Source organism: Talpa europaea (assembly GCF_964194135.1).
Source record: "Talpa europaea genome assembly, chromosome: 12".
NCBI lineage: Eukaryota > Metazoa > Chordata > Mammalia > Eulipotyphla > Talpidae > Talpa > Talpa europaea.
In genome coordinates, this window is record NC_140079.1 from 25,565,450 (window position 1) to 25,588,606 (window position 23,157).

A 23,157-nucleotide genomic window follows, 5' to 3' on the forward strand; every position below is an offset into this window, starting at 1 on the left:
AGCAGACCTCTCCTGTCTTGTCTGCTTCTCCCCTCAGCAGTGTATTTCAGTAGCTCTGCCTGTTCTGCTCCCCACTCTGTCTCTGGTGAATCCCATCACCCTTCACACCTCTGGCCTACACCTGACTTCTTGTATGCATAAATAAATCTTTTAAAAAATAAAGTTCTTTTCTATTGAAGGTCTTACACACTAAGCATATTTCATCTTTATGTGGTGGATGGCAGAGCCTATTTCGAGCTTGCAAGGTTTGGGGGTCCTGGGGTGCCCCTCAGTCTGTCTGCTAGCAATCTTATTGGTTCTCCTGGTTGTTTTACCTTTTTGTCCTGAGCCTCTCTCCCTTGTTTCAGAAACAAGGGATAACCAAGTTATTTAAGCAGAGGGGTCATACCCACCATCTCTAGTGGAAGCGAGAAAAAGCGTGCACAAAGGGAAGGAAGAGCTGCTCTGGCCAGGGTGGGTGGGAAGAGGTGGATGTGAGGAGAGGAGTCCTCACCTGCCCAGGGTGGATGGGTGTGGCATGGAAGGGAGAGGCTCTTTGACACCCACAGTGAACCAAGCCCTGTGTTGGGTGCCAGGATCACACCTGACACCACATGTGCTAGGAGGGCTCCTGGCCTCCCTGTGCCTCTTACCTGTACTGGGTGACAGCTGGGTTGGCCTTTGCAGAGCAGTGGAACGTGACCACATTATCCTCCAGCACTGGCTGTGGCTCCACAGACAGGTTGACAAGTGGGGGGTCTGTAGAGAGAAGAAAGTCCCTTGCAGACTGGGATGCTGTGTCCATGGTTGGGGGAAAGAACGGAGGCAGGAAGGTCCCCTGTGAGACATGGAGGGCAGAGCTCACAGAGCTTATGACTCTCAGAGCTGCTACTATCCAGGGTGGGGGTCCTCAGAAAGTTGGGGGCCCTCAGCAGGGTCTCCCTCATCTCCAGGAGGGGCCAGCTTCAGCAGTGCTGGTGGTGGGGTCAGGGCTCCCCTTTGGTCTAGGTTTAGTGTTTAAATGAGCATCCAGCCAGGAAGAGGATTACCCAGGCCCAGGTGCAGGCTGCGCATCTTCTAGATTTTAGGGAGAACAAAGCACTTTAGAAAAGAGAGGTGGGAAGCGGGCGTACAGGGGGCAGAGGGAGAGTATAGACACAAAGCCCCATTTTAATATGAACTGTCTGTCTGTGAAATGTCTGCTTCATCTCTCTTGGTGAAAAGGTTCCGGTGCATCTGTTACTTTGAAAGTGGCTTTCACACCTTTTCATCAGCCTAATCATCTCTGCCAGTCCTGACTGGTGTCACCCAGCCCTCAGCTCCCTGGTAGGCCTCGTCTTCCTCATTCAAGGTGAGGAGAAGCCAGGCTCCCAGTGCTAAATGGCGGGAGGTAGGGGAGACAGGAAGTTGGGTGGGGGAGACAGGAAACAGAGACATGGAGACACACAGAGATGGTTCAGAGCAGTGGGAGGCAGGCAGAGAGGTACCTCCTTGGAAGAGAGACATGCGGATGAGAGAAGGACAGAAAGACAGAAATGAGACAAGACAGAGGGACAAGAAGAGAGACAAAAAGAGAGAAAAATGGAGAGACAGGAAAAGACAGAGAGACGGAGCGGCAGGAAAAGAAAGGCAGAGAGATACAGAGAGACAGAGACAGAGAGAAACGCAGAGGAAGAATCTGGAAAAAAGACAGAGAAAATAGAGAAGCAGAGAGCAGGGAGATAGAGACCGATATACATAGAGACACATAATCAGGGAAAGATTTCAGACCAAAAAGCACAAAGACCAAGGGGGACTGAGCAGACAGAGACAGAAAATGACAGGGTGTTGGGGAGAAAGACCAAACAAAGCAATGAGGACCAGATAAAAGAGAGGAAGAAATAGACACCGAGAGGTAAAGATAGAAATGGAAGGATCTGCAGAGACAGTGGAGAGGCAGCCGGACAGCAGCCTCCGGCCGGCCTGGCCTGATCTGCTGAGCTGGCTTGGGACCTTACTAAAAGCTTGGGGCCTGCACCTTGGCCCCCCATCTCCATACTCCTGGGGAGGGAGTGGCAGCCAGTGCCTGTCCTCTGTCCTGCCATGAACTGTGGGTTTGACTGGAACTTGACACTGGCTGAGTTAAGGGCCAGCGTGTTCCCCACAGTCTGACCAGGGCCCTGGGCTGCCTCTTCTCCTGTCCTCACCAAGAAGCAGAACAAATTGCTGGAAGGTCATGAGGACTTTCTAGGAGCTCAGCCCATTTTCAGAAAAAGAAGGAAAGAAGACAGTGTCCCAGGGACCATCAAGAAAAACGTTGACCTGGATGCACGGGAAGGGCACTTGGAGGGGAGGAGGTCTCCAGCCTGCCCTACTGTGGCAGGCATGGTCCCGTGACTTTCAGAGAGACACACAAAGCCCCTAGCTGTGACCTGAGACCTGTCTGCCCACAATGGGGATTCTTTGGCCCCTTGGCCTCCTCTGTGAGGAAGGAGCTCAAGCTGGGCCATGTGTCCCTGCCCAGTGCTGGGACCTGGGTGCTGAGGCTGGCAGATGACCTGGCAGATGGCCCACGGAGGGGCGCTGGTATCTGCAGAAAGCTTGCAAGTCACTGGGGGAGACCTCTGGGCTCCTGAGCAGCAGGTGGCTGCCTGGGTAGGGGCAACAGGGTGGGGGGGCCTGTTCTCCCCTGTTTCCAGATGGGAACTGCAATCCTGACAACATCTGCTTTCGAGCAGCTGGCTTGCCTGCCTTTTTATGGGAAATTATAAGGGAAGTGACAGGTATTTTGATGATCTCAATCTTGGTTCTGAAAGTGTAATTCCAGTGGTCACAAAGATGGGCGTGGCCAGGATTATCTCTGAGAGCTCTCCTCTCAACTCCGGGGACAGCTAAGCTCTCCAGAACCCTGTAGCCTCTTTGCAGCTTCGGCCATCACCTGAGCACTGGCCTACCCGGCTGTGGACTACCAGCTAGTCCAGGGCCAGTCTAGTCCCAAGTCACCTTCCATCCAGGGCTGGCTAGCTATGCCAGGCATGAGTGGGACTCTAGGGTTCTGATGGTGCCATCCCCAGATTTGTAGAAGCCCACGGAGGAGCTTGCATCTCACTGTGGGTTGAAGAAACATGGCTTGAGGCCTAGGAATCTGGTAATTGACCTCTGGATCCAAACACATATCTGACTCATGTCCTCACATATGAAATTAAATCCCAGGAGGTCGAGTGGGGTGCCTCAACCCAGTTCTTGGTGGAGGAGGTGCTGGTGCCAGCTTGCTAGAATGTAGAAACCCACTGCAGAACATGGAGGGGGGGGTGGTAGTTCCAGGAGGCCTCTCCCCACCTGGATGCCCTTTGTAAAGTAATGAGGCTTTATGGCACTCACACCTGTTGAGGGATCCTACCTGCCAGTCCTAATTTATACTGTGGACACCTCTCTCCTGCAGTTTCCCTACCTCTTTGCAAGATCCTTGGTGCCCAACCTTTCCTGAGGGCCACAGGAGATCAGCCCTAAGGGCTGCCACACCTCCACCCCAGGCCCAGAGGTGCCTGTGTCCCTCACTCCACCCCTCTTCTCTGGATGCGCAGGATATGAATTTTTAGGAGTCTGTCAGGCTCCAGAGGTATAAATAGTTTATGTCATATCCAACTATTACACATGATTTTAATCCCACTTGTGATGTCGGCTGCATAACTTGCAGGAGGGCAGCTTTGATGTAGCTGGTGGAACTGAGATCATATTGAACAGATGTTACAGCTGAGAGTCTGTTAGTGTTTCCATCAACAACCTGCATGCATGTGTGTGTGTGTATGTTTAGAGGAAGTATTACATTGAAAGGGGGTGGGAAAAGAGAGAAACTCCATGACTCAGTGATTTTATAGCACATTCATTTGAAACTTGGCAGCTGGATGCGGAGTCCAGATGTAGCGAGACTTTGGGGGCGTTAAGCTTTCTCTCCCATTACTCAATCTGGGGGCTTTGTCTTCCGTTGGGTAACATAGAAAGACCAAGGGAAACAAACACCAAATGTGCTTTTGCTGAGTTGGGATGCTTCTTGGTTGACTGAGAAAATGAGCAGGTTTGCAAAGGCAGCACTGATACGGCCCATGGTGTCCACAGTAAACAGTTGGATGCTTATTGAACGAACAAATGAATTAATGGAGGAGGAAGGAGGTGAGGACAGAGAGTGGAGAGAGCCTGTGCTTTTTCCTGGCACGCATATGCAAACACCTTCAGATTTGGGGACACAGGGAAGGAACCTGTAACCTTCTTAGGGCCCTGGGGGTACCCGAGGAGGGCAGCCACACCCTCAGGACGGTGCACAGTAGGACAGCTAGCAGGTGTGTTTGCCATGCTGAAGACATCCCAGGCAACTTGATTTAACCCTCAGGGCCACTGTATGAGCAAGGCTGTGCATATGAGGAGGCCCAGGCACAGACAGTTTTACCAGGCCAACATCACCCTGTAAGTGGCATGGCCAGAAGAAGCAGGGAGCACGCTGTGGCTTTCATTTTGACTCCATGTTGCTGCGCATGGGGCCCATCTGGGAAACCTGCACTTGGGCTCTCTGTTCCCTTTGGACCTCATTCCAGATGCCTCCCCTTCATGTGGCTGAGACATCCTTGTAAAGAAAGGCAGCCAGGGTAGGGAAAACTGGCAATGTGGGGTTCTCCTCCCATGTAGACTGTCATCTCTGCACCCCGGTAAATTGATCATCTCATTAGTGTACTTTCAGAGGATGGCCTTTTAATGTGGGGGAGGGTTGTTATGATGATGACTTTCTTGTTGACAGGAGAGGCTCTCCTGGTATGATGGGCAATGACCTGGAGCAGAACCACAGCTTCCACAGAGCGTGTCCCTGTCAGGGCCCAGCCCGCTGCTGTGGGGAGCTGAGTAGGTGCTTCTTTTGTGGGCTGCATGGGCTTCCTGACCTGGCTGGGGGTTGGTGGGGAAGGAGGGAGGGCAGAGGCCACACCTGGCAGCCTGGAAGTGGGAAGCTGGGCTGTCTGTGTGTCCACCCTCATAGCTCCCAGGTTTGGTTTGTGTTGGGGACAGCACTTAGGGCGAGAGGAGCCCTTGGGTGTCATTCAGTGCAGTCAGACGAGGACCCGCACTTAGGGCGAGAGGAGCCCTTGGGTGTCATTCAGTGCAGTCAGACGAGGACCCGCAATCCCTCCTGGGGAAAGGGACACGCTTAACCATGCACAGCTCCCGGGTAGTGGATGTTGGGCACCTGGTCTCTACAGCATCAGGCTTCCTTTCTGAGGCTGGGCCTGCTGCCGTAGGTTGTGGCTGCCTCACTGAAGAAGCAGGTGGGTGTGGAGAGCCAGGGTCTTGGCTTCACTACAGCATGTGGCTACTCCCCTACTCTAGACTGCTGAGTGCCCACCAGGTCCCAGCATCTCTGCTCTGATTTCCTCTCCCTGGGATGGTGTGGGGCCGCCTGGCTAGGCCATTGGGGGCAGGGGCTGACCAAGATACTTACTGATGTGGAATTCGACCTTACACAGATGTGGACATGCGACTTAAACATATTGTTGGCAGAGGGTCGTCAACTATGGTGTTCTTCCTTCATGTGACAATAAGAAGGCCAAGATGGTCCCTTGGGCCCCCATAAGTACAAATACAGCCAGTCTGTGGAGCTGTCCACCCCATTTCCTTCGGACGGCCACAGAGAGAGCCCCAAGAAGCCGGGTGTGGTTCTGCTGAGCTGGCTGTCCAAGTCTGGCCCCTTCTCCAACCTGTGCTCAGGGTCAGGGGTGCGAGTGCCCCCCCCCCCCCCGCCCCCATGGCCCATCGTGTCAGCACTCACGCTGGATGTCAATGGTGACTGAGGTCTCCTTCCCTCCGGGGATGGCTTTGTTGGTGGCTCGGCACACGATGCTCTGCCCATTCTCCACGTCCCCGGGGGAGATGAAGAGGGTGCTCACGATGCTCTCACGTTTGCCGTCGCGAAGCAGGGTCTGGGGGAGAGGGAGATAAGGCCACAAGTCACTAAGCTGGGATTGTGGGGGAGGACATGTTTCGAAGCAGGGTCTGGGGGAGAGGGAGATAAGGCCACAAGTCACTCAGCTGGGATGGTGGGGGAGGACATGTTTCAGCCTCAGGGAGGAGGAGGGAGAGCTGTTGATGGAGGGAGGGCAGATCAGGATACCCAGAGCTACTCCACTTAGAGCTAAGGGGCACACTGGCTGGCTGAGAGCTGAGCTATGGAAGGAAAATGAATAGGAAATTTTCCATCCTGTGTGAAAATCAGCTTGCAGATTCCAAATCATAAAAGAAACCAGTCTGGGCCCAGTGAAAACCAGGCTGCAGGTGCTATGTAGAAATGAACTGGCATCTGTTCTGCCTCTGCTGTCTAGGGAAGTGTCTTGGTCTGCAGGAAGCCCTGAGCTGGGTGCAGCAGGTGTGTGCTGATATGATCTATACAAGGGGGTGCGGTTAGGGCACTGCAGGGGTGGAGGGGGAGGTCAGGGCTGGAATGGGGGCCTTTGTTTTTTTTAAATATTTTATTTTATATAATTCTTACATCATTTTTCATCTTTGCACAATGTATGCATTTTCATTTTGGTTATATTCCCCATACAATTGCACCCCCCCCCTTATTTTGACTCTAGTCCTTCCTCTCTCCACCTCTCCCTCCCCTGTAGTGTGTCTCTGGTTTATAGTTGCTTGTTGATTTTGATTATTACTTTGTATTGATTAGTCTTTTTCCTGGTCTCTTATTTAGGTTTTCTAAATTCCTGCTATGAGTGAGACCATCTGGTATTTTTTCTTTTTCTTTCTGACTTATTTCGCTGAGCATGATCCCTTCTAGCTGGAATGGGGGCCTTTGTAGAACCAATGCACACTGATAGTTTTAATACTTTCTCTATATATACCTTTCAACTTTTAAGTCTTTTCACTTCCTGACCTCTTCAGTCCTGATCAAATCATAGGCAGGAAATATGACCTCATCTTCCATTTCACAAGGGAGATCCAGAAATACTCTGAACTTGACCAAACTTACACTGCAAACTGAACTGGGGTATCATAAGAGGGTCCTGGAGTGGACTGAATAATGTCCTCCCCCTCAAAATTCATGTCCCCTGAGAATCTCAGAATGTGATCTTATTTGAAAACAGGGTCTTCACAAGACTAGTTAAGTAATTAATACAGCTGACCTTGAACTAGTACAGCTGACCTTGAATTAGTACAGCAGCCCACGAGCACATGGGTTGAACTGCAAGGGTTCTTATATATGGATTCTCCCCCCAGTGAACACAATAAGGCCCACAAATCTATGGGTTCCACACTCACATATTCAGCCAAATCTGTGGTGACAGAACCCACAGATGTGGAGGGCTGACTATAGAGAGCACCTGAGGGTTTTTGTCTGCTGGGTTTCTGAATTCAGTCCTCCTTAGATACTGAGGGATGATGGCAATTAATGGAGAATCTCAAGAAGAAATCATTCTGGATTTAGAGTGGCCCCAAATCAGGCCTCCCTGGTGGTGCAAGGGGTTGAGCACAATACTGTGAAGCTATCCACAGCCTCTGCAGCACAAGATCAATCCCTGGCCAGCTAAGGAGCTACCCACATGGTGCAGCAGACCTCTCATGTCTCACCCGTTGCTCCCCTCAGCAGTTAATTTCAGTCAGTCCACCTGTTCTGCTCCCCACTCTGTCTCTGGTGAATCTTCTCATCCCCCGCACCTCTGGCCTGTACCCCAGTTCTTATATGCATAAATAAATAAATCTTTAAAAAATAAATAAATCACATATTTAAAAAAAATAGAGTGGACCCTAAATCTAGTGACGGTCCCCTATAAGAAGGGGCGAAGACACAAGCACAAGGAAGAAGGTCATATGAAGGAGGAGGCAGAGATGGGAGTGAAGCCCCACAAGCCAAGGAGACCAGTAGCTACCAAGAGCTGGGGGAAGCAAGGGAGAAGTTTCCCTACAGTCTTTGGCGGGAACATGGTCCTTGATTTCAGAATTTGGCCTCCACAATGATGAGACAATAAAGTCCTGTTGTTTTAAGCACTAGATGTGGTAATTTGTTATGGCAGCATGAGGAAAGTAATACAAGTCCTAAAGCCATTGGCCTATCTTCTATTCCTTTGTTTCCATGGGACCATGAGGTCATTCTGTAGCTAGTCTCCACCCTGCTCCATCACTGCTGCTACCCTGTCCCTTCCCTTGCAACCCTTTCAGCTACCTCCCCATCAATTTGGTGCCCTGCACCCTGAGTTCATTGGTGACCTATGAAAAGTTAGAAATAAAACCCATGTTGGTCATGATAGTCTTTTCCTGCTTCTGCTTATCTTTTAAGAACAGCTTTGGAGGGTGAGACAATGGGACAAAAATACCCATATCTCTTTTAAATGACAAAAAAAACAGATTGTTCTTAAATTGACAAGTTGCATTCCATAGCGGAGGCCCAGAAGAGCATTTGCTGTCCTTGAGGTGACCTCTCCCTGCCCAGAAGGAAAATTGCCACAGGACAAAGGAACTAAGATGCTTGGCTCTTGGGTTAAAAGGACAATATTCAGAAGTGGGTGGTGCTCATTTTGGAGCCCAAATTTGAGTTATATCCTGATTCAGCAGAAAGCAACCAATCAGACTCTACCAACTTGCCTTTTTTTTTTTTTTAAAGTCTTCTTTGTTTCTCAACTCTGTAAGCTCTGATCAAAGTCCAACCCTACTAGGGAGACTGATTTGTGAGACTTGCCTACAGTGTTCTGCCAGGAGAACTTGTATTAAGCTATTTCTCATCTCTAACACTGCAGGTATGGTCGTTGGCTTCTGTGCCATCAGGCAGTGGATGCCCATTTGGCAGGAGCTTCTGGTGGGTGGGAGTGGGGAGGGGGTCCACTTTCAGGTGAGATTAGATTTGTTCTGCATTCAGCACTTCTGGTCCCAGAAAGGCACTTAATACTCACCAGAGAAGGGGTGCTGGACATAGTCTTAGATTGTGATGATTGGAACTGGGGATTAAATAGACTCAACTTCCTCAAAACCACCCTTTAAAAAAATGGCGTTGTTTCTAGTTCTCATCAGACCCTTGAAGGAAGAGAGCAATATCTCTATTTAGGCAGAAGAGAAAGCTCAGTTCAAAGTGAGTCAGAAACTTGCTGGCAGGGCTGGGACTTTCACTTGAGAATGGTGTCCCCTGAGCCCACGATGTTTCCACTCTGTTCTTTGAGAGCTGAGGTAGGTGAGTATGGCCTCCACATAGAGCTATAAAATAGCCTCCAGGGTTACTGAGCTAGTTAGAGCAACATGTAGCCTTCTGGAACCTTCTCTAGCTTCTGGTTTAGTTCCCTTCAACTTGGGCAAAGCCTGTGATCTCCAGCTCTAGGATGTTCATTGTTGGGCCATCCTTACTAAGGTTAAAAACTAAACCTCCACTCCATGTCCAGAAAGCAAGTTTGGCAGCTTGAATAGATAAAGAGAATTGATAAGGTTGCTATGGGAACCAGGCCACAAGATTGAACACTTAAAAACTGAATTCGGAAGGAGGGCCAGGACATTCTGTGTTAAAGGCCAGTGCCCAAGACTAGACATCCCAGAAGATAAGTGGTGCACACTGGTGCCCCAAGTAAGCAAGCCTGTGAAAACAGAATATAAAAGAGAGCCTCAAATCCTTCTTCCAGTGCAGAAGTGTGTATCTCCCATCATGTCTCCTGCTCCCTTGCATAGTATTTCAATAAATCCACCTTTTTTGTACTCCACTTTGTCTCTGGTGAATTCTTGCATCCCTGCGCCTCTGGCCTCACCCTGAGATTACACCGCCACAAACATGACCTGCGTGTCTTGCTAGAACAGTGCTTCTTGCTCTAGACAAAGCCAGACTCTGAGCTGCCAGAGAGATCCATGCAGTGTGACAGTGCCCCCGCCTGCTTTTCCTGCGTGCTCCAAAGCTGCCTGGGCCTAGCAGGCTCCCCTGACATGAGACCTCACTGAACATGCTTTGTTGGAATTTGGAGTGATGGCCTGATGCCTGGGCAGAAAGGTCCTTGGAGAGGGGCTAGGGGAAAATGCTGCTGCTGGTCCCAGTGGGACAGTGGGGTAAGGGTCTTAGATCAGCCTCAGGGCCAGGACACTATTTCAGAGCCCTGCAAGAGGGGATGGGTTGCGGGGGTGGGGGGGCCTGTGGTTTCACCTCAAGCTGAGCTGGGGTGGTGGGGAGCAGCAGCTACACCACAGTAACACATTGGCTCTGGCTCTTCTTCAGACCTCAAGCGTCTATAAATAGCTAAGTGATAATAAGAACAATTTCCTGGATGAAAATAAGACCTCAGAGTAGGGTGGAGGGAGGAGGGGCGGTGGGGTAGGAGGTTGGTATTATTCTTCCCTTCTCCTTTTCCTTACTTTTCCATTGTGCTAACAAGGGACATTTACATAAGTTTGACTCTGCCAGGAACCCCTCTGATTGATCAGCTCTGGGTTGCGGAGGGGAGCAGGGCAGTCTGGGTGTCAGTGGGAGGGGAACAAGATGGCCAGAGCTCCTAATTAGCCCTCTGACTGCTTCCCCTCCTCCCTGCACCCAGGGTGCTCCTCCTCCTCAGAATGATGATTAATGACATATTTACTGTGTCCGGGCGTGTGCTTTTCTGGGAAATAAAAATTCTGGTGCAAGTTGTTTGTTCCACCTAATTAGAGAAAAGGGAGATGTATTCATTAAACAAGGGGAGTGCCAGGAGAGGGCTCACTGCTCAGGGAGGCTCCCCCCTGGAGGTAGAGTTCCTCTCCCTGGCCCCCAGCTCCTCCACTGGAGACCCCCATAGAGAGGCTGGGTCTGCAGGATGGGCCACAGGATATTGGTGGGGAAAGCTGAGCCAGCCAGAGACACCGCTGAGCCTGGGGATAAAAAGCAGGCACCAGGCCTGTCCTCCATCATTCCCTACCCTGGCTTTTCTCCCTTTCCTCATCCTTCCTTAACTTCTCACCTCTCCTTTCTTCTCCATCAATTTCTCTTTTGTACTTTTTATAATCTCATATGCAAATGCAATGTGGACTTTGTTCCTCTGAGGGTATGGGCCAGGTCAAGCCAATGTTCTCTTTTGCTGATTCTTGTCTCCACTTTCCTCCCTTCCCAGCTCCTTGTCCTTCTTCTTGTCACTGAGCATCATGGTGGGACGCACAGGAAGGCCCTGAGACCCCCAATTCCTCTGTCAGAAACCCCCATTAATATGCAAATCAGCTTAGGAGGGTGAGTGGATTATTACTGGTGAGTCACTCTTTCTGGGTCCACCAAGGCTTGGGCAACCCTCCCTCCAGCCTGGTGGGCACCAGTGTGCCACCGGACCCCAGCCTCTGAGCCACCCAGGGTGACTCATGTGACCATGATAGTGGCTCCAACGGGTTCAGCAGGACCAGCTCTGGGGTGTGCAGATTTAGGGCAGGGCAGAGATTCAGGAGTGAGCAGGCCAGGGCATCCCAGCCGTGGTCTAAGAGGCTGGGCCTGCCAGGGACATAGTGCGCCCCAGTGCCACTGTCCAGAGTGGGCAGCAGCAGCCCCTCTGCTCGTCCCAAAGTCCCTGGGGTTTCAGAGAGCCAGGCTGAGCCCCGAGAGATGGGGGGGGGGTGTCTTGTGATGTCTGTCTGGGAACACAGGTGAGGGAGGCTGGAGGTTTGGAGAGAATGCAGTGGGTGGGTGTCCCAACCTTGGTGCTAAATATGGGATGCTCATTGCTATGCAAACAGCCTGGATGGGCCTGAGTGAGGCCTGATTGCCTGGCAACCAGAAGTCCTCTCTCCTCCCCTCACACTTACCTCCCCCACCTGCAGTGTCTCTCTCTCTCTTTTAAATAATCTCTCTGATCCCCTTTTTTATAACTGCCGGGGGAATCCTCTAAGATCTGCTGTGGTGTGACTTGAATAGGGATGTAAAGGAAAGTGGGGTCTGCCGTGGGGTCTGCCATGGAGTCTTTGCCCAGACCATGCATCCTCAGGGACCCCCTTGGGGTCAAAAGGGATGCCTGTCAGACAGAAGAGCAGGATGAGTAGCAGCAGCTGTGATACTGGGGAGAGAGTCAAGGCCCCTTAAATGGACAGATAGGGTACAGGGGTGCTGAGTGGTTGGAGGGGAGAGAGTGCCCAATGCAGAGGAGCTGGCCCCAGCTCAGAGCTCCTCTCAGTGTGGGCTCTAAAGAGGCCACTGATCCTGTGGTGGGTGTGTGGGCAGCCCCTTGGGCAGGCAGCCCCTTGGAGGAAACAGAGAGGTGCATCCAGCAGGTGAGGGACGAAAGCCTTGTGACCTCCATTCTGGTGCCCAGCCTTAGAAGACAGCCTGAGTCTGGGTGTCATGGAGGAGAGGCCTTGGAGCAATGCCTTGTCACCAGCCTGCATGCTTCTGAGGCCAAAAATTGGCTGTGTGCGGGAACTGAGGCTTGTTTCTTCCCGACTCTCTCCCAGGCTAAGGGGCCTACCTGTCCTCAATCATGTTAGCCTCAATCCAGCCAGCTTATCCCTCCCTTACCACCACACAGGGGAATTACAGAATGAACATTCCAGGAAACCAGGGCTGCTGTGTGACCGCTGGGGAGGGAGAGCTGGGGTGGAGGAGGCAGGGTTCTGGGAGGGGGACCCAGAACTAGCTGACATTTATGGGGCCTGAATCTAGGTTAGGCTCTTTACAGAGGGTTTGCAAATCTTCATGCCTTTCAAGACTCACAGCAATCCTAACAGGTCATTTGTACCGTTTGGCTGCTGGGGAAACCGAGGCAGAGAATTTAAGTTGATCATATGCGACAGAGCCAGGTGTGACCCAGGCTGGTCAGACCATGAGACCTGCTCTCCTGTGACCTTGACATTCTCATCTAGGAAATGTGGATGGTAAGGTGGGTCCTGGGGCCTGAGAGGGCTGGGCCAGGAGGGTCGATAATGGCGACAGCCTATCTCTTCTAGTTCAAGTTTCAACCATCCTTGATGTGGTGCTGCTATTTCTGTATAGATGGGGACACTGAGGCACAGCAGATCAGGTAGCTGACCCAAGTCAGCCTGGAATCCCTGGCTCCCTGGGCTTAACCATCCACCTTGTGACAAATAAGAGGGTTTCAGCTCTGAGAGCCCTCAGGGTTGTGTGGGGGAATCTTTTCTGTGACCCTTGGACCCTGCTTGGCTCTGTGTACTTGTGTCCTGTCTCTCAGCCTTTCTCTGGGTCTGTCTCTGTCTTTTTCAGCTGCCCACTCCTCCAGGCCCTCCTCACGCAGAAACTTCTGGGATGATGTGGCTATCAAGGTAGTGGAAGTGTCTCAGGAACGGTCCCTGTAGTCTTGGGGAAGGAGAGGGAAGTAGGACTCTGAGGCCCCCAGAACCATTCCATGGAGCCATCTGGGTCAGTGCCCTTCTTGGTGTGATCCAGCCAGAGGATTATAGTACCACAGAGCTGGGAGGCACCTGTCAGGGGCTGCATTGTGTCTCCTCAGAATTCCCGTAGTAAAGCCCTGACACCCTATGTGATTATATTTGGACATAGGACCTTTATTAGGGAGGTGATTAAGGTTAAATGAGATCATAATGGTGGAACCCTCATCCAATAGGACTGGTGTCCTTGTCTGAAAAGGAAGGGACACCAGAGAGCAATCTCTGTCTCTGTACACACAGCAGCAGGCCGTGTGAGGCCCTGCAAGAAGGTGGCCAGGAAGAGAAGGTCTCACCAGGAGCCAGCCCTGCTGGCACTTTGATCTTGGACTTGCAGGCGGCTCAACAGTGAGAAATAAGCATCTGTTGTTGGAATCACTGTCTTATATCTTATATCTTGCTAGGCCATCCTGAGCCTACTGAGACAGTGTGTCTGATGATGAGGAAATTGAGGCCCTGGGTGTGACTTTACTGAGGTCACATGACAAGGACTGGGGCCCAGACCCTCACTGCCTGGTGCTGTCATTCAGGCTGGCAGGAGGGTGAGCAGCTTGGGTGGGGACAGGGTGGAGCGCGGGCTCTCTGCTCCATCTGCGGTGGCTCGGGCTGGGCTCTCCGAGACCTTCCACAAGTAGACAAGAGCAAGGTGGCCCCTGAACAGGTTTGGCAGGGTGACTTTGACCTTTGTCTTCGGTAGATGGGGGTGTCCTCTGTGGGACATAAACCTTGGCAGAGAACAGTAGGTCCAGCTTCAGGGAGAACTGAGCTGACGCCAGACTGGAAGAAACACCCCTTTCTTCTTTTCATCTTCGTCTGGATGATACATTCTCTGTGTCATATTTTTAGATTTCATAACACAACAGGATGGCTCCAGCCCAGGATGTGAGTGAGGGATTTATCTCTCTAGGCAGCTTCCTCCTGGATGGACTTGGCCTGAGGGAAGGCATTTGTCCTGGGTTCTGGCACCAGGCTCTGGGTAGGGGCCAGGCTTTGAGCAGCAGAACCTGGGTATGACTCCAGGCAGGAAAGACACACCCTCAAGAAGGGACCGTCCTGCCTCAGGTCCTACACTGATGGCAAAGGCCTTGCGCGTCTTTCCAGGATCCAGAAAGAGTTGCTGGTGGTGGGTTGGGAGCGGGAGCAGCTCCATAGCCTCCCTGCTCTCTGAGGCCGAGGAGGCCATGGCGAGACGGGAGCCGGGGCGGGGAACCCCGGCTGTGTAGCTTCAGAGGCTGGTGTGCCAGGCCGTCTGTTTGCGGCTGTCCTGAGAAACACCCAGGAAACAGCGAAGCCTGGGGCGTCATGGGACTGTGACTGTGGTTTCTGCTGTCACGGCTGAGCAGGCAGCCACTTCCCTGTCAGGCCTGGGTTTTCCATCTGTTGATCAAGGTGCTGGATCACCCACCGTCCTGCTCATCTTCACAGCTCTGTGGTACATAACCCCTGACTGGGGCAACTCACATTCTCTGCAAGGGCAGGTTGTTGGGGGCTGTTTTTAAATGCACCTGGAATTTTGTTTTTATTCAGGAAGGGTGAATGAAGCCAACAGACCAGGAGACAAGCACTGAAAGGGAGCTTGTCAGTCACAGTTCCCAAGAGGACGGAGGTAGGGTGGGGTGAGCTGTGCCACCCAGGCCACCCAGGGCAGCACCAGGGGCAGTCAGGAACCAAGGGTGCGAAAGGGTGTGAGCCCTGCTGTGGTTTGCATGGGAGGAATAGAAGGGCAGTTGAATGGACGTGGGGTTGGCCAGCTTGATAATTTCAGCACTGGATCTAGTGAGCCAGTGCCCGGCCTTGGGGGATTTAGTGCCAGGGATTGCAGGTGGCTGATAAAAGGAGGTGTGAGGGTGTGGACCCAAGATTGTTGGTTTGCATATCAAAGGGGTGATTTGTTTGCTGGGAATTAAGCTAACCTGGGAGGGGCAGACCCTCTCCTTCTGCAAGGCCCCAAGATGTCAAAGCATCATAAGATACAGAACAAAAAAGTCATGACTAATACAGGGGTCAGTTGAGGGCACTTGCAGCTCACGTCACCTTGTGCAAATCAGAGAAAAACATCCCCGTGGCTGGCACAGAAGGACGCAGGGCTAGGTAAATGATGAGGGACCAGATTTCAGTCCCCCCTGGACCCTGAGCCAGGCACCTCAGACAGGGAAGACCCCAAACCCCTTACCTGGCAGCCCTGGAAAGATGGCAAGTAAAACATTTAGCAAATACAATGACAAGGACACTCATTCAAATTTGAATTTCAGATAAAGAATGATTTTTTTTTTAAGTAAGACTCCATAAGTATGTTCCATGCAATATTTAAGACATACATGAAAAAGTAATTTGTTATTAATGTAAAATTAAAATTTAACTGGCCAGCCTCTATTTTATCTGACAATGCTAGGCCCTGGCCACTGTTCCAGGTTTCCTCCTCGGACCGTACTCTACTCCTAGGGTCTTCACCAAGTCCATCAGGAAGAGCGACAGCTGCAGGCTTGGAGAGGGGTCAGATAAAAACAGCCAGGCCACGAGGGACAAAGTGACAGATGCAGAGAGTTACACAGAAGGAAACAAAAAGCCACACATGGAGCAAGAGCTGTGGGGACGAGGAGAGCTGGTCTCCTCCCCACCCGCCCTCCCACCCACACGACACTCCCTTCTACCCCGGCCCTCACCTTGGAGTAGGTGGCCCCGTTGATAACTTCTCCCTTCCTCAGCCAGATGATGGAGGCTGCAGGCTTGGCGTTGTCTGCATGGCAGGTGAGGTTCAGGGGGTCTCCTGCCCGCAGGCTGATGACAGGCCCCCCCAGGATGACGGGGTCATCGGGTGGCACTGTGGGGAGAGGAGTCATAAGGTTAGGCTGAGGGCACGGGGTGAATTTGATGGAGATGATGATAAGCAGTAATCATCACACTTTAATAAAACATATAATCCCCTTGTATTGTAACAATAACAGCGACAACAACAATAATCCCTGACATGCTTTGCATGTTTATCTGCAGTGGATGCCCATGCCATCACCTCACCAGACACTCTCAGGCCTGCGAGGGGCCGGGCAGGCCTCATTGGCCTGTTCCACAGGTCGGGAGGCAGAGCTCCTCTGCCTGATTAAAATGGTGTAGATTCTTCCTTCTTAAGGTCTCTCCCTTCCTCTTTTTTTTTTTTTTTAGAACAAAGCACTGTCACATCTGTTGCCTGATTTAATCCTCATAACAATCTTTCAAGGTAAACATTATTATTATCTCAGATCCAGAAACAGGCTCAGCAGGATTAAGTGACTTGCTCAAGGTCACAGAGCAAGTTGAGTTGGCAGATCCAGGGCTTGAAGCCAGGTCCCCTGACACTTGGAGGCCAGGCCAACCCCTTCCCTTGAGGGGACAAGGCTGATGAGGGCCATGCACCCCCTGGCATTTCCTTAGCTCTTGATTCCTTCAGAGCAGCTCCACCTCCTCATGCCCAGAGTCAGAATGAATTTCTCCTGCATTCCACTTCATTTCGTACTGTGACTTTCGGCCCGGAGAGATGGGGAATACCCAGAGGAGAGGCTTATCTGCTGTCTGGAGTGTGCCTCCCACAGAACCTGGGCCCAGTGCCCTGGGCCTGCTGGAAGCTCCATAAACATTTGCAGGCTCCACGGAGTCACCCCTTTGGTCCTCTGGGATATAGGCTGGGTGGTTATGATGACAGATGGCCATTGTTTGGAGAAGGGGCCCAGAGAAGTTAAGTGACTGGTCTAAGGTCACAGAGCCTCTTCTAATATTCATGCTTGTGGACACATGGAGGCTCTCAGGCCTCTGCTGCTCCCTGTCTCTCCTCCCTGTTCAGGTCAAGGTGGGCAGGGTTCCCAGGACACGTGAGGAATTCCTGGTCTCCCTCCTGGAGAGAGGGAGGGGCTGGGTCAGTCTGTTTTGGAGGTCTGGGAGGGGCTGTGTGTTTGATCAGTGAATGAATGCAGGATAATGGGGTGACACACTTGGGATCCTAGTACAAAGGGCCTCTGACTATTTGCCAGAGGAAGCACCTCTTTCCTGCACTGTGGGCTGCCAGAGAGAGCCTTAACTGCATCAGACAGCAACAGGCCCAGACCTAGCTGGCTGCACCTTCTGGCTCATCCCTGCGGGACTTTTCCCCATACTGCATGGCTCTCCTTCCTTCTCAGGGTCTCCCCTATCTGCTGCTCTCCTCATTAATACTCAGGCTCTGGGAAACCCCAGGAGTGCAGGAGAGCCCCCTACTGGGGTAAGCCCTCAAAGCAGCACCTGTCACCAAGTGGTTCTGCCCCTCCCTTCCCAGCCTGGCTGAGGCTGGTTCCTCTTTCCAAGGAAAAGACGTATTGCTTTCATGAGCCTATACTGATTCCATTCCACCGCTGCCAGCCCCAGAGCGCCACCTGAGATTCTGACCCAGGGCGGAAGTCTTCATAAAATCCCTCCCTGCCCAGTGCTAGCTTGGGAGCCAAGCCTCCCCAGGAGGCCCTGGGCACAGTGCAGATGGTGGGTGTGGGCTGAATGGTGGAGCCAGCCCCCATCCCCACCCACCCTATCCCCTCTTATTAGAGCTGCGGGCATCCTTGGTGTGGGTATGGCCAAAGAGCCCAGGGGGGCTAATGAGGACTTTCCAGAGATGAGTGGGTGTGATAGTGTGGGTGAGGGGAATTTTATCTCCATGCAGGCAGGGCAGGGGCTCCTGCCCCTTCTTTGTAGGGTGGCAGCTTTCTGTCCACGAGGTGCCGAGGATAGAGTTACTCCTCTGAGCTAGCCAGGAAAATAGGAAAAAAAATTTGAAACTTTAGGACTAGACCATAAACCTGGTCATCCTTATCCCTCAAGCTCCCTAGGGATGGGCCAAGGGGTGTGCAGTGCCCTAAATCAGAGGGCCAATGCCTAGGCAGGCCTCTCTCCTGGTATTATTTCCTCAGATAGAAATGTGAAAGTACAGCAGAGGATCTGGAAAGTTCCCTCTGGCACTGACACTTCTTGGGTCTGAGACTGGTTTCTCAGCCTCAGCTGCATGTTAGAATCTTCTGGAGAGGTTTGAAGTGTCTTGTTGCCAAGGCCACACCCTGACCTGTGAAATCCCAATCTCTGGAGGCGGAGCCCAGGCATCAGAAGTCTCCCCAGAGGATCCCAGAGTGTGATCAAGTTTGAGAATCACCCTTCTCTGGGCCTTTGTTCAGGCTCCCCATGCCCTGTGATCACAGCGTGGAGGCTGGGGGCCTTTCCAAAAAGCAGATACAGCGAGGGGCCAGCTCATCCTCCTTCCCTAGGACTGTGCTTTGGAATATCCGATTAGAGGGAGTACACATGAGGGGAGAGGGGAGTGGGCCGTGGTGTGTGTATACTCAGATGCGTGCGTGCATGCACCCACACGCACACTCACAGACTCACACACACACACTCACACTCACCATCCACCCTCAGAATGGGTCCTGATTACATCTTCCCAAATAAGTGGTTATCATGCCGGCTATTCATGCAGCTATGCATTATTGATTGGCCTTCGCCTCATTGCCCACCAGATGGGGTAGGAGGGGGTGCGGATGGGGCTGGTGTGTGTGGGGGGGCGGGGTGGGTGAGGAGAGAGGGGGTTTGGGGGCCAGCAGGCTGAATAGAAATCAACAGTGGCTCTTGGCAGCTGGAGCTCCCACAGAAGGGGGGGCCTCATTACCTCTCCATTCAGACGCTGGCCCAGAGCTGGGGCACAGGGAGGGGGATGTTTCAGCAGCCTGAGACTGGTGATGCATTATTCATACACCCCCCCTCCCCCCCCCCCCCCCCCCCCCCGCCCAGGATTGGTTATTATCCTGAACCACTATAGAGTTTGGTCTCCTAATTTTTAATCACAGGGAAGGTGGAAGCGTTAGCCTTTTGTGATTAATCCAGAGATAAAAATAGTTGACTGTTTTGGTGTTGTGCTTGTTGTCAGTCAGGGAAAATGCATTAACTGTTGGGTGACTGAGACCCGAGGAAGCCCGAGTGGAGCACCCGCAGAGCCTGTCCGTGGAGCGGGCAACTCTGTCTGACACAGGCCCAGCATGAGTGGAAAAACCCTGCCTAGCAGGCCCCTTGTGAATTAAGGGCCACAATCACAGGGCTGGCTGGCTCTTCTGCAGTTTCCTTTCCTGCCATCCAGGGTTTGGCAGGCAGCTAGGAGGCTTCTCTCTCCTCTCCCGATCAGAGGAGCCCCGACTTCTGGACAGCAGATTGAGCCAGGGTAACTATTGTCCCGCTCCAAGGACATCAGCTAGATCGAGGGCAGGTGGGCTGGTGCCAAGGGTTTTGCCCTGTTCTGCAGTTGCCTCTGTGCCCAGTGACTGCATGGCAGCCAGCTCATTTTGACTCATAGGTCGTGTTTGCTAGGTTGGTTTACTTGCCTGAACGTGCTGGGAAGCTTCTCTTGGGGCCAGGACATGGGTAGCACTGTGGGGGCTTCCTCCAAAGTTCTCTTGGTCACCTAAATGGCCCCCCAGGCTGGGTTTCCAGGTGTCCTCAGTTGCCCCATCAGCCACTTGGGGCACCTCTGCAGACAGAAGTCAGCAGCACAGATACCTCCCCCAGAAGCTCATCTCACCTGGTGGCCGCTGGGGTGTTGTGGAAGGTCATTGGTTCAGCCTCTGCCCCAGAGGGCAGGTGCCAAGCTCTTTGGAGGGCAGTGCTGGGTGTTGTTCAGCTTCTGCTAAGTGCCTTCTCCCCACAGTTGGGAGGGGTCTATTAAAAATTGACCGGCTTGTGTCACTGCTGTGCCTCAAACTCCAGGGCGAGGGCTGGGGGGCGGCTCCACGCTGCCTAGAACATAGCTGGCACGACTGTCCCTGCAGCCTGTCCCTGGCCACCCTCTGCCACCAGAGTTCCTTCCACCCACTGCTCACCCCTGCAGCCCTTCGTCTGCTGCAAAGCCAAGCTCATGCCTGGCACAGGGCCTTGCCCTTCTCTCTGTCTGGAGCCTTCTCTTCTGTCCTTGCTCTGCTGGCTTCTTCCTGTTCATGTCACAGCTTCAGGGAGCCCTGGCCACCCAATATGTTAGCTCCTCTCTTACTCTCTGTGACCCCACCCCACTTATTCTTCCTTACTGGTCTGTGTGCTGTCTGACTCCCCTGACCAGAAAGGAGGCTCTCTGACAACAAAGCAAGACCTTGTCTGCCTCTGCTGTAGCAGATCAGTGCCTGGCACACAGTAGGTGCTCAACAAATATTTGTTGAATAAATAAACGAAATTTTGATGGATGGGTGGTCTGTCATGGGCATTTGCATTCAAGGCCAGCACTTTTTATGCTATGTCTGTCTCTGTGTGTGTTTGTATCTGGAGCTGAGTTGGGGGTGGAGGGTGAGTGAGTGTTGGGGGGAAGGGTAAAGACGACCCCTAGCCCTTGCTGGGACAGCCATGTAGAGGCTCCCTACAGTGTCACTTTGGGAATTGGCTGCTTCCTGCTGTTTCTGGAGAGGGAGCCTGGCTGGGAGACTTGGGGGAGGTCCTGGGGGAGGTCTTGGGGGCACCAGCCCTCTGTGTGGAGGAGGGAGCCCAGTGTGATCTGTCTGGATCATACGCTGGGTGAAAGCTGCAGGCTAAACATGGTGACAGATCAGAGACACACGGCTGAGGGAGTAGGAGGTTTGCTGTCAGCAGTTTGCTTTTCTTTGGTTTCAGGCATCAGCATTCATTTAGCCCCAGGGGAAGGGTGGGGAGGAGGCTGAAGTTAGTGCTGGAAGTGGGAGAGCCAGGGAGGGAAGGCACCGGAGGCCTCTGGGCTCATCCTGATCAGTCCCACTCACACCTTCGGAACCTCTCTTCTTCCAGAGTCCCCAGCTCCACTCCGCACAACCAGCACCCCCTGGCCCCCACTTGCTGGTTACTTTAGTGAAAGCGTGTATACTACTCACTGCATGAGTCTAAAGGTAGTGTTCTTTCATAACAGGCTCCTTTTGCAAATGGCATTTGCTTAATTTGGAATACAGAAGTTCCTTTTCCCCTTCTCCTGGTCACTCTCCCCCAGCCTTCAAGATTAAGCTAAAGGTTGCCTCGTCCATGAGTTTTTCTTCTACGTGAGTCAAGTTACTTTGGTCTATGACCCCAAAGCATCCCGGGCATCCTTCTTGAAGCTATGGAAATGACCTGCATCAGCTTGTCTTGCCCCTAGACTGCAACCTCCTGCACCCTTGATCCCTGCCACCTGGCTCAGTGCCTGCCTCTCAGGGATTACTCTTATGTGCTTGCTGAGCCAAACATACTTGGCGAGAGGCCATTATTTTACAAGCTTTATGAATGTGGGCAAATTACATAATCTAACAACCTTAACCCTCTTATCTGGGAAGTGGGATAATAAAGACACCTGCAAGGTTATTATTATTGCCTTTACGATATGAAGAACGAGGAGAGAACTTTGTAAAGGACAATACATGCCTTGGTGATTATGTCTAATTTTTTAAGAACGATATTTAATTTGTTGCTATGTGAAAGGCACTGTGCCAAGAGCCTCTTGTTTCATTCTCAATACCCTCTGAAGCAGTACAATTAGGATCTCTGTTTTATAGATTAGGAAACAGCTCAGCAAGAGCACAGTATTTGGCTAAGATGATGCAGCAGATAAGTGGGAGAGCTGGAATTTAGACTCAGGTTTGTGTGATCCTACATTTCCACCTGAGTCAGAACAGCTTACAGACCTGACCCTGAAGCGACAGTAGCTTCATAGCCGCTTCCATCTGTCCCATACTCTCTGCCTGTGCCAGGGGGGGCCATTAAGACCCTCACTTCCCTCCCCCAACCGGATTTCAGGGGGTTCCAGAAAGCGTGTGCCTACTTCGCAGTAGGTGCTTGAGAGATATCTGCTAGGGGCCTGGATGCATGATTTTGGCCATTCAGATGCACTCACGGCTCACTTTTGTTTACTGCCCTGTTCGCAGGTTCTGGGCTGCTTGCAGCCCCAGCCTCCAGTTTCCGCACGCGCATAGATGCGCCACCTAATGGCTAAAGTGAAGAATTGCAGAATGTAAAACAATTGGGGAAGCACCTGTTAAGGATCTACCTCTTAGTGCAAACTCAGTATTTCTTAAAAAAAAATTGTATTGAGGACTTGAAACCACAACTCCTAGAAGACATAGGTGGTTATCTCCCTGACATCTGTCCTGGCAGTGATTTTTTAGATTTGGAAGTAAAAGCAAAAACAAACAAGTGGGACATCAAACTCTAAAACTGCATATAGCAAAAGAGACAAGAAAATGAAAACGCAGCCTACAGAATGGGAGACAGGGTTTGCAAATAAGATGTCTGATAAGGGATTAATATCCAAAGCATATAATGATCTCATACAACTTAATAGAAGCAAACAAACCACAGAATTTAAAAAACAGGCAGAGAACTGAATAGATGTTTTTACAAAGAAGACATACAAATGGCCAACAGGTACATGAAGGCGCTTGACTTCACTAATCACCAGGGAAATGCAAATTAGATCCTCAATGAGGTATCACCTCACACCTGGAGATATAACATTGTCATCAAGAAGATAAGCAATAATGTGTTGACAAGGTTGTGGAGAAAAGGGAACACTTCTCCACTGTTGGTGGACTTGCAAATTGTGCAGCCACAATGGAATAAAGTATGGAGGTGCCTCAAAAAATTAAAAATAGATCTACCATTTGATCCAGCATTCCACTTCTGGGTACATATCTGAAGGAAACAAAATCACTGTCTCAAAAAATCACTTCATCTCCATGTTTATTATAGCAATGTTTATAATATCTAAGATATGGAAACAACCTCAGTGTCCACTGATGGATGAGTGATTGCATGAGTGAATAAAGTAGGTGGGGTATATTTTTATGATGGAGAAAGGAAACCCCATCTTTTGCAACCATGTGGCTGGACTTA

The 23,157-nt window shown here is 51.6% G+C and overlaps 1 protein-coding gene across 3 annotated transcripts in view; it reads right to left on the minus strand.

The window, feature by feature from the left end:
- The window catches only part of KIRREL3 (kirre like nephrin family adhesion molecule 3), a gene marked incomplete at both ends in the record, with an annotated part of 532,041 nt that overhangs the window by 25,531 nt on the left and 483,353 nt on the right, over positions 1–23,157 (minus strand). For all 3 annotated transcript variants that reach the window (XM_084248847.1, XM_084248848.1, XM_084248846.1), the window contains 3 exons: positions 633–738; positions 5,768–5,918; positions 15,969–16,126. In XM_084248847.1, the coding sequence (XP_084104973.1) occupies positions 633–738; positions 5,768–5,918; positions 15,969–16,126 (415 nt within the window). The remainder of the gene's footprint in view (positions 1–632; positions 739–5,767; positions 5,919–15,968; positions 16,127–23,157) is intronic.